General features: G+C 47.9%; 1 protein-coding gene across 1 annotated transcript in view; it reads right to left on the bottom strand.

Moving 5' to 3' along the window:
* Nucleotides 1-1,007: 1,007 nt before the first annotated feature.
* LOC109476438 (mucin-17-like) overlaps nucleotides 1,008-11,587 on the bottom strand; it is a 44,958-nt gene continuing 34,378 nt past the window's right edge. The window contains exons 12-17 of the mRNA XM_019777373.1: nucleotides 8,477-10,997; nucleotides 7,060-7,175; nucleotides 6,372-6,534; nucleotides 5,269-5,337; nucleotides 2,863-4,162; nucleotides 1,008-2,418 (exon numbers count right to left, since the gene is read on the bottom strand). Of these exons, the coding sequence (XP_019632932.1) occupies nucleotides 1,941-2,418; nucleotides 2,863-4,162; nucleotides 5,269-5,337; nucleotides 6,372-6,534; nucleotides 7,060-7,175; nucleotides 8,477-10,997 (4,647 nt within the window). The 3' untranslated portion in view covers nucleotides 1,008-1,940. The remainder of the gene's footprint in view (nucleotides 2,419-2,862; nucleotides 4,163-5,268; nucleotides 5,338-6,371; nucleotides 6,535-7,059; nucleotides 7,176-8,476; nucleotides 10,998-11,587) is intronic.

The following is an 11,587-nucleotide window of genomic DNA, read 5'->3' as shown; positions in this document are numbered from 1 at the left end:
GTGCTAGGGCATTGTCACATGTAGCTCTAACTACATCTTTGGTATCAGGGTACATGCCGCATCTACATGTACACCTGATATGGTACGCCGAAGGGCGGTTTAATTATTAACTAAGGCCATGTTGATTTGATTATATGGATGACATCCTCTGGGAGCCCCAAAACTGATGCGCGCGTGCGAATAAAAAAAAAGTTTTGCAAAAAAAAGTTCTTTTCATTATGAAATCTACGTGATCATGAGGGTTGAGCAAATGGCACAGAATATGGTTTGGCGAATAATCTAGTCTTCAAGTTCATTTCTTTACAATTTCGTCTTTTTTCGTTTGATTTTGGCATTCTACGACATTGGACATTTTTATTAATTGTTTTTGTAACTTATGGTATATTTTTGCTCATTTTGCAACTGTTTTGTACGATTTACAGTATGGTTGAAAACTTTTTTTTTTTTGGAAACGGCCGAAAATTCATGCGCGCGTGGATGTCATCCATATAATCAAATCAACATGGTAAATAGACCTAGGAAAAAGTCTCCCAGTCTTGTCGGGGTCGGTAGGTAGAGATTATCGTTTTTTTTTTCTTTATTAGACTTTGGCAATCTCTAGTGATCAAACTTAAAATACAGTTGTACTTGCATGAGGACACTTATATTTTCAATGTTGTAAAACCATTTTATCACTCAGGTGTCTGATCATGGAGCTAGAAAAGAAGGATCAGCTTGAAATATTTAATACGTCCCTTGCAGGTGTCCGACCTACAAACAAGTCTAGGGTAGACACTTTTTTCTAGGGTCTGTCAGGATAAAACATTTTTTTCTAGGTCTTATACCGGCTATACTGATACAGAAGTCCTAGAGCATTGATACATGTACGTCTCACCATCGTAGGTGACTATGGTGGTTGTTTATTTTTTTAGACCAGATAAAACTTGGTTATTTGATTGACAGATTCCCTTTAAGCATGGAGGTAGAAAAACCACATGCTTTAAGAAAGCAGTCATGGACATGTCGGGTTGGAGAAAGTTCCTTTTACTACAAACGTTTCCTTGGGTACATCAAAAACATCCAATCTCTGACGTTATTCAGTATGAACTGCAACTCCTGATTGGCTCGTCGTTCTGGCTATTCATTGGCTGCTACATCAAACCATTTAATCCCAGCCAATCACCGTTAAGGAACATACTCCTGATCACCCCGTGTTTTGATTGGCTAATATCTAGTATCTTTGCAGCCTTAAACCCCAGCCAACCACAATAAATGAAGAAACAAACATGCTTAAAAGCAACATATAGCCTAGGCTAACATTAGAATCTGCCATTTCACCACAACGTGTTCATAGTCTGCGAGTAAGTTAAGCTAACATGGTACTAACAATTACAATAGCATTAAGTACGGAAGCGACCGGCACTTTAACAAGCACAGACATATCAACAATCACAAATCAAATCCTTTTTACATTCCCCTAAAACTAACCACTAAGTCTTACCGAGCAATACCACGGAAGTAGATGGGAGCATTTTTTTTTGGTTTGGATTTTTGTGCTTTTTTTAGGTATTTTGCAACAAAACACGCACAGCATCGATAAGTACATTTAAATCGACTTTTTTCTTTCGAATTCGTGCGATGCACACGCATGCAACAGTAGCTTCTTTCACTTGCAGTAAAACACGCAACACCACGAAATTCCCTTGGAAAATATAGAATCACTACATAGAAAGATATCATTCGGGTAAATCTTATGCTTCGAGCTATCACCAAAATTACCTCTATGTTCAAATACATTTCTTAAAATTTGCCCTTAAATCTGAATCTGACACATTAACGCCCACTAACAAAGGAGCGCAATAATTCCTCAAAAAGTTCAAATTTATACATACAAAACTATACATGTATGTATCATTACTTCTCTCTGGCCCATCTCGGGTCTCTCACTGCTGTTTAGTCTCTCACTGCTGTTTGCATTGCTGCTTTTGACCCCTCTTCTTGCGGTACTTCTTCTTGCCGCCCAGGTACTTGGGGAAGTTGTCGGTGGCCTCGCGGGCGGAATCCTCGGAGTCCTCCAGCGCGACGGAGGCGCGTGAAGCGGTGGTGGAGACGCTGGTACGCGACACCGTGGCCGTCAGCGTGGCCGGGCCCGTACCGGAGGCCGTTTCGGCCCCGAAGCCAGTGGGAGCGGACACCGAGGTCGGTAGATTCGCTCCCACCATCCCAGCTTTCTGCTCGCCGCTCACTGTCACGGTCGTCGTGGTGGATGACGTCACGAACGTTGACGATGACATCACTACCGATGATGACGACGTCACCTTGGTGTCGGAGTCGTCAGAGTCCTCCGCCTTTCCGTTGCGCTCGACCGCAGCCACTCCCGCGACTGCCTTGGTACCTCCCGCTGGCACGACCTCGGCTTCCACGAATGGCAAATCGGGCCTAAAATACACACAAGTCCATTAAATATAGTCGGCTTGAAGTTAAAACATAGATTCCTATTCGGACCCTGCAAACTGTTGTGAAGCCAGCAAAATTTTACTCAAGACTTTCTTATGTCATGTCCTGGCTCGACTTTCTGACATCGAGGACAATTTGTATCTAACGCTTTACGTGCATTCTATTATATTCTTACCTTAACTTGTAGCTCCTGGGTTTACTACAAATAGAAGAGTGTAGATATTAGACTCGTTATATAATACTGTTTTAGCCTGTGGTAGCCAGCGACATTAGGGAGCGGGCGAATACTACGGAGGGTGGCACCCAGGCAAATACTGTTTACCAATTAGCCATAAATTCTTACGCAATAAAGTTGATGATATGTCCATAGCGAATGCACTGAAAGTATGTAATTGTAGATTTGTATTACGTCTGTCCCCTTCTTACCTCTGCTGGTCGTACCCCGGCGACCTCGGGTCGAAGTCGAGCCGCCCGGCGTAGCTGTACGGCCGGGTCTCCTTCCTGTCCTTGGTGGAGGAGGCTGAAGACGTGCTGCTGGAGGTGCGCAGGGAGGCGCGGGAGAGGTCTGGCCGATCGCCGGGGGACACCATGCTGATAGGCCGTACGGGCATCGTCGTGGACCGGGACAGCTCCGGGTACTTCTCGGTGGAACGCGGCAGCGAGCCCGAGGCGTACGCCTGCCTCTTCTCGTACGGGATCCGGTCGATGCTGCTCGAAGACGACGACGACTTCTTGTCCTTCTTCTTCTTGGTGGAGAAGGTCCTCTTGAACTTGGACCATCCCGTCTTTTTCTTCTCCGCGGACGCCACATCTTCCGCTGAAGGTGTCTTCCCGCCCGTGGAAGGCGTCCTCAGCTCGGCGGACGGTGTTCTGCCCGCGCTGCCCTTCGGAGTCGCGCCCTTGGCGGGTTCCGCCCACACGACCTCCCCAATGGCGACGGGCAGGTCACCGGGACGAGTCTTAACATCGGGAGCGCCTGCCTTCGTCTCCTTCTTGAGCGTCAGGATTGTTTCTTCAGGAGTCGGGGTCTTCTGACCTTCACCAGGCTTTACATCAGCTGCCAAGGTCACGCCAGGTGAGAAGACGTCGTCTTCTCCTTCGGCAGGTTTGGTCTCAGCCTGGACAGGCGTCACGCCTATTTTTTGGACAGGTGTAGTCACACCTGCTTTTCCGGAAGTCGTCCCCTTCTTCGCTTCCTTGTCCTTCTTCTTCTTGCCGCTGAACATTTTCTTCAGGCCGGACTTTTTCTTCTCCGGCTTCACAGGTGCAGGTTCGGCGGAACCGTGAGGAAGTCGCACCGCTTCGATGGCGACACCGCCGGTCGGGGTCGTTACTTCGGCCTGCGTTCCAGCCTTTGGTGTCGTCACTCCCGCCTTGCTGCCTACGGACACAACAGGCGTGGTTATGTCCACTTTGCCAGGTGAGACCTTTTCTCCATCTACGGTAGGTGTTACCATGGTGCCCCCTTCCTCCTCCGATGTGCTCACGCGCTCGGGCGCCTTCTCTCCCACCTTGAACGTGGGTGATTTAGCCTGGAACTCCTTAAGTTCCTTGACCACTGCCGATTTTGCGTCTCGGACCTTCTTGTCGGCGGTGATGTCGTCCGGCTCCAGGCTGCTGACGCTGCTGGAGTCGCCCACCTGGGGGGACTGCACCTGGCCTGACAGAATTGGAACTTCATCCACGTCTTGCAGCCGCGGTGGAAGGGCCGGGGCTTCGTCCTCTCCTAACGAACACGGGGAAAATCGAGATGTTATTCACATCAACTTCGACAGTGTCTATATGTAATTGTGGTTAGATCAGTAGATGTCGTTCGTTGTACCTAGTACAACTTGTGTGCATTGAAGTTTACATGATTAGTTGGCATGTGATGATGTTTAGGTTTAGTTTTACATGGCTGATCTCTGAAATCTTGAAAATCAGAATCTATCCATAGATATATAAGACCCTCCAGCGTCCAGTATCAATCCAGTCTTGAATGTGACAACCAATCTTGCTGAAAATATAACTGACAAGGTTAGCATCGTGGATGATTAGCCCTGAAATGACATGAGTACCGTGTTAACTTCGATGATATCAATGATGATAGAATGTGGAGATCTATGCTGAAGCGGAACTAGCAGGCGAACTTCTCTGGTGGAAGGCGACGATCTTGTAAAGACCGCTTAGCCAAGTGTGTAGCTTGGTACTTTGCATCTATTGATCTGGAAGCGTCTGTCTGTCTGTCCACCGTCTGCAGCTCAAAGTGCATGCAAAACTAAACCCCGCGTCCCGACAAGCCTAGGCGCTAGTTCTACCGGCGGCGTGCACACGGGCGGATCCAAGGGAGAGGATGGAAGACGTTTGTTGGCAGAGACGCACATTGAGGCCTAAGCATTGTAACAAGTTTGATGTTGCTCCAGCACAAAATAGGTCCAGGGCCAGGAAGTTTCATTTAACTCATTTGCTTTCTTTGGAATAACAGACGGACCATAAGGCCCCTGATCCGCTAGATGGCAATTGCTGAGCGACCGCATGGCGACCAAAATCAAATTTGCGTGACCCTTGATTTCTCAATTGGAGTATGATGCAGAAATATAATCTTATAGAAATCAAAAACACACAAAACGTAAAAATACAGTTCGTTTTCTATGCATTTCGTTGAGAAATCTTTGAAATCTTTGGTCGCAGACTCAAGTGAAAAGGGGTATCAGTGACATCAGTTATCCCAAGTAAGGCTTTAGAGACAGACAAAACTTCGGCGACTCTAGAGCATTTTGTGTTGTAGTAAAATCAAACTGAATACAGGGCCTATCGCAGGGCGTGAAGGCTGCGGCATGATTGATGTGATACCTTCGGCTTCGAGCTCCCCTTCGTCAGACATCACCGCTCCCGGCAAGGGTAGTTCCGAGTCCATCTCATCTACAAGGTAAGACCACAAACACCACCGTGAACCGTGCGTAGGGGGGCTAAGGGTGTGGGGAGGGGGGTGACCTTGGTAGTGCAGAGGTTGGGAGGGGTGACCTTGCGAGTGCAGGTATGGGGAAGCGGTTATGTTATGGAGGGCAGAAGGCGGATGGTGTTTGTTTTAATCTCTACCAGACTCCCCGAGTAACTGGAAAAGTAGCATCGGCCAGATAGGTTGAATAATATGCCAGACAAATTAGCCGGCCCTCAGAGAGTTCACCATTTGCTACTTACGCCATTTTTCAGGGCCTTTTAGCATGGAGTCTAGTAACACCATTTTGTAGGTCTAAATTGGATCCAAAGGTTCATTTGTTCATTGGGCCGGCAAGGGGCACAAGGTTCACAGTTCCCATCGTGCACCATGCTGCAATCACATGCACCCTCTCCCATCATGCACCATTCCCAGCACGCACCACGCAGGCACAACAGGCAACTCAACTTGTTGTTCTCACAATCTTCAGTGCTTGTAAATTAGCCCACAAATACCTCAGAGATGCCCAGAAATATGAATCCGGTATCAATGTTTTCATGTAGCAATAAATTCAACTGAACGCACACCAGGGTTAGGTGGGCGAGGGGTGGTTAAAAATCATTTTAAGAAGCTAGGGCAAGATTCAAAACCTAGAACACCACAACACGACGATATCACAAGGTTTAGATTTTATTTGAATCTTTGAGAGGGTCCCACTGCTTGAAATGTGGTCACCAGTTCAGGCCCACACAAAACTATTCAGAAGTGGAAAGGGTTTCCATTGAAAACTTGTTGTGGATCTGTCCTTGGTGCTGAATGCCATTTTTGTTGTTATAGATTGTTCAATTTGCACTTACGTTACTCCCTTTTTATACTTTAGAAGTTGGTTGGTGAGCTTCAACTACTGCCATTCATACATATCATATACAACAATGAACAGCGAAGTGTGGATCTGTCCTTGGTGCTGAATGCCGTTTTTGTTGTTTTAGATAGTTATGAGGTTCACGTGATGCCGTACCTGTAATCACGAGGGGAGCACGTGACGTGGCCTTGCCCATGATGTTGGTGGCCACGCAGCTGTACAGACCGGCGTGCTCTGGAAGGACCTCCATGAAGACCAGTGAGCTGTAGCCCTTGTCTTTCACGATGTCCAACTTGTCCGTCGGCTTCAATGGTTTGTCCTGTAACAAGAAGGCTTAGAAGCGTCAAAAGATTGAGTTGAACCTCAACCATTTGCTGACGTTACACGTGCCCTGAGCGATTGGGTCAGATATTTGAAGACAACTGAGTGAGTCAATAAAAAAATGTTGGTGACTCCAATAATCTATCGAGTTGGAGAAGAGTTCCTTAATGTAATATACCGACTCAGATGAACTTTCGTTTACGTAATTCATTTGCGTCTGTACTGTACTGTTGAACAAGTACTGTTAAGTGTTTGGATACTGAAACTGACAAGAGAAAGCTGAAAATTATATACCCAATGGCGGGAATGTAGAATAGTTTTGTATAATGATCTATCTTTGTGTGAAGATCAGCCTTATGATTGGTCAGTCACCACCAATGACTATTCTAGTCATGGTAAAATCTAACGTTATATCATCTTTAAGCACCATGTATTGTCCAAAGTACATATGGCACCGCAAACATTGTCCTCTTTTTTTAATCATTAGTAACAGAGAGAGAAAGAGCACGAAAGAGAAACGCACATGGTGGTACCAGGTGATATCCGGCTGTGGGTCACCAGAAACCTTTACTGCAGCCTCAAATGTGGACCCCTCCTTGGCTAGCATCGTGGACAGCTTCTTAGTGAATGCGGGAACAGCTGTGGAGGAGACAATCTAGTAAGGCGTCTCAAGTGTTCACAAGACATGCAAAAATGAGGCCTAAAAATTAAGTGCCGGTCGACTGGTCACATTCGTCGTACGAAAATTCAGGTCGGTCATGTTACGGATAAGGCTGTTTCTGGTCCTTGTCCACAGTTGGTTCTGTCACAGTTTGCTACAAATACAACATCAGAATCGTGCGACGGTGTACGATGATTGTGACCGCGCCCGAGGTGCCATATAAACATGGAGCAGAATGGATCTGCTGTCTACAAGATTTCAACTTTCGGTCCATATGGGGTGCAAGGATGACTCAAGGCTTATTATAAGACATCAGATAATCGACACGCTTCTCGTACACATCCATTCAATTGCATCAATTGCGTGATCGGGTGAGGTTAAAAGTTTGTACTGGTTTTGGATAAGCATGCACAAAACACAGGTCAGAGGTTAGGCAGCACATGCAGCGGTATAGGAAACATTTGTGTGACTTTCCTGCAAGATACAAAGAAAGCCTAATCTACAGCATATCCAGACATTTCATAAGTGAGTTGTTCATGCCTTTAATTGCTGCGTTTGTTTAAAGTGTTATTTTCGTGGGCTAGCCTCTACATTGGCTATGTGACAAGACTGGGACCAAACCTTTCGTTTTGTCAATTTTCCATTGTAAGCGGACTGGAGCAAAAGAGAAGACGCAAAATTAGCATATCTATTCATCCATTGTACTAGTGCATGTACCTATGCGACAGAATAGTGCGTACAATGATACCCTTTCCCTCAAGTCAAAGAACAGGAAAGTAGATGATACTTGGTTTTTTTTCAAACTCTCTGGACTGTACTTAAACAAGGAGATGTAAAACTGTAGTGAATATTTCCCCTCTGTCTCAGTTACTGAAATATTGTAAGGAAACTGACACTCGGAAAGAATTTAGTATTTCTAGTAATGATATGAAGAAATTTTCAAATGTCATACAACACTATATATTGGGTAGGACACATAATCGACTCTTGTTTTGATCCAATTGATTATACGCTAACCGCATGGGCAAAGACATTATTACACCCTTATGCTCTAGATGGAAGCCGTTGGAACCAACGAGCGAGCAAAAAGCATAGCGTAATAGTCACTGAAAGCTCATTGTAAACAGCGGAGATCACCGGGAGATCATTGAAAGATATTGACGACCACTGCTTACTCCAATTCTAGGACGTTCAGCAGTCTGCCAATGCTGTCACCTCCGTTTAATCCCCAATAAACGTACCTCAAGCAATTACCTCAAGTACAGAAATGTTTACCAACCTCCTGCTCTGCCCACCCCCGGTGCCAGTTGGTATTCCTCGACTTCCACCGTTTCCATGGTAGTGACGTCAGCTGGGAGCTTGTCGGACTTCTCCGGCCACACCTTGTTCCATGTTGGCTTACCCGGCTCTTTCCCGGCAACCTTCGCAGCAGGAGCGATCTTGACGTCACCGATCGGGGTTTTCTCCGTTTTCTCCATAGTGATGGTTGCTATGGGTTTCCTTCTGTCCTCGTCGTCGTCGTCCGTTCTCCCGATTACCTCCGGCGGTCCTGTCCTGAAGGAAACTCTTGGAGATTTCTTCAAGTCGTCTTCGGCTGCTTTCAGGATCTCTGGTGTCATTTCTTCTGTGTCCTCACCCTCCTGCGAAACGTGTCTGTAGTATTCTAACTCTGTTCTTTTCTGCCGAGCCGCTTCTTCTACCATTTTCTGTTGTGCACCCTTGGGTACCTGTTGTACTTCTGGCACCTCTGTGAAGAATACGTCACCCTTTTGTGGAGATGTGGAGTTTGCAAGTGGCCCGATGATTTCCTCGGCTAAGTCGGATGTCGTTCTTCGGGACTTCACCGGTTCATCTGGTCCCACATGTTCAGGGCGGATCTGTGCTTCTTGAACTTCACCCTGTCTGAAAAACTGCGGCTCTGTCTTCAGTTCCCCAGTCTTGACGTGCATAGGTGGTATAACATCCCTGGCTACCTCGGAGACTGTTCTCTGTTTGGGTTGCCTTTCGTCCGTTTCTGTCGGCTCTCTCCCGGGTAGGGCAGAAGGGATGACGACTTCTTCCCGAACCTGCCCAACTTGCAGTGGTCGGGGCGCTTTGAAAACCCCAGCCGATCGCGATGGTTCAGAAACGTCCCCTTCCATCTCAGCCGTGGGAATCGGTCTTCCTTGGTCCGCATCCACAAAGATATCTTCTGCGCTTGTGCTCCTCTCGATAGAGGACTCCAGAGGCATCGTGCCCTCGGTGACTTGTGCAGCGTCTCCCTCCTGCCCAGGACCAAAAAATGCGGACGTGACTTTATCCGTGACTTGCGCGAACCAGCTTTTACCGTCTTGCTGGTCTGCTGGGCCAGAGTAGTCCATCGGTTCTCCAGGCGGCGTGACGTACGCGTCGCTGGTCTCACTAGGAGGTGTGACGTAAGCGTCGCTTGATGCCGAGACGTAGGCATCACTCTGACTGCTCACCGGCGTCATGTAGGCATCTTGATCAGAGTCTGTTGAAGATCCAGCTAGGAACTCCTTCATCGCGGCCCGCCCTTCCAGCACCTCGACTTTGACGCGCTTGCCGTAGTCTCCGGATAACGCCATCTCTGAAGCGGGTACGTTCTTTGCCGCCACGACCTCCTGCACCACTCGTTCTCCGGAGGGCGTCATCACCACCTTCCGAATCACCGCTGTGTCTCCAGTTGGAACATTTCCATCCCCCTGCGTGGAGCCGACTTTGCTTGACACCCAGCGTGATCCGACCACCTTCCCATCTACAATGGTCACAGCGATGTCCCCAGGCTCCTTAGTCTTGCTTGACGCTGACTCCAGAAGTGTCTCGCCATCTGTTGGTGACAGAGGAGTGAGTTTTCGTTGGCCGACCTTTTGGGCCTCAGCAACGCGCCCGGCAGCTACGGTTAGCAGAACCTTCTCTCCAGGGGTTGTGTCGATTGCTTGCGGTACCGTGCCCGTGACGTTGATTTCTTCCGCGTCTTTTGGAGTCAGCTGTTGGACCTCTACCACCTCCTTACCGGCGAGAGTGGCGAGAACGTGCCCAGTCTGAGACGACTGTCCCGGTACGGATGAAATGATGTCTTCAGCCTCGGCTGTGGAAACCTGTGTGGTTACTCCGTCCTTCAGTTTCCGTGCTCCGACTACCTTCCCGTCCACAATGGTGGCCATCAGAGTTTCGGACCCGCGGATGTCTTGGCCAGGTGCTCTGTCGAGCGGACTAGATGATGACATTGTCACGGCAGGTTTCGCTTCTTCTGCTACTACCACCTTGATGGTCTCGGCCTCTGTTGGTGTCAGTTGCTGGGATTTTACTATTTTGCCCTGTGACATGGTCACCATGACGTCCCCGGAAATCTGTCCCGGACGAGCGACAGACCTCCAAAGTTCTTCAGCCTCCTGAGGGGAAAGTGGCGTGGTCTTGTCTTTGCCAACACGCTTCCCCACTATTTCTCCTCCCTCTAGAGTAACTATTGCCTTCTCGGCATCTGGAGTAACTTCCTCAGACACAAGAGACATAATGTTCTCCGCCTCTACTTCAGTGACGCGTTTCGACTCGACGACTTTGCCGTCAGCTACCGTCACGATTACATTGCCTGGCTTCTGCACGGGAACGTAGGCCAAAATTTGTTGAGCTTCCATAGATGATAGGTCTTTCGTATCTCCAGGCCTTAGGTGTTTGGCCCCAGCGACCTTTCCGTCGACAACATTTACTATAATTTTCTCTGACGAAACCGGTTTCCCTGTGGCAGATGGTTCTGTTGAATCGAACGTAGATGGAGTTGGTAAGACAGACGCAAATGCCGGCTGAACTGGAAGTGTTTTCGGTTCTTCCACAACCACAGCCTTGATGGTTTCTGCTTCCATTGGTGTGAGATGCTGAGATCCCACGATCTGTCCTTGTGAAAGGGAAACGACGACATCTCCGGTCTGCTGTCCCGGCTGAGCAACAGATCTCCAAAGTTGTGCGGCTTCCTGAGGAGAAAGGGGCGTGGCTTTGTCCTTACCGACACGCTTTCCGACCACCTGGCCTCCCTCGACAGAAACTACGACTTTCTCAGCTGTAGGGTCCGGTTGTTCGGTTACTAGTGACACGATCGTTTCTGCTTCTTTTTCCGTAACTGGTTTTGTATCAACAACTTTTCCCTCCGTGACTGTGACCATGATGTTACCTGACTTCTGGGCCGTCTCAGCAGGAACTGAAGCCATGATTTGTTGAGTTTCTAGAGGAGACAGTTCTTTTGTCTCTCCTGACTTGAGCTGTTTAGCTCCTGTTACCTTTCCGTCGGTGACAGTTACCATAATCTTGTCTTCTTGTGGAGTAGCTAGCTGTGCTGTTGGTAGTATGCCTGGCATAAATGTCGGCTGAGCTAGAGGTGGACACACGATAGGTTTCT

The sequence above is a fragment of the Branchiostoma belcheri genome, unplaced genomic scaffold, assembly GCF_001625305.1.
Source record: "Branchiostoma belcheri isolate BF01 breed outbred unplaced genomic scaffold, Haploidv18h27 scaffold104, whole genome shotgun sequence".
NCBI classification, from domain to species: Eukaryota; Metazoa; Chordata; class Leptocardii; order Amphioxiformes; family Branchiostomatidae; genus Branchiostoma; species Branchiostoma belcheri.
Note: the sequence above shows the minus strand (reverse complement) of the source record. Positions and strands in the feature narration are given on the sequence as shown.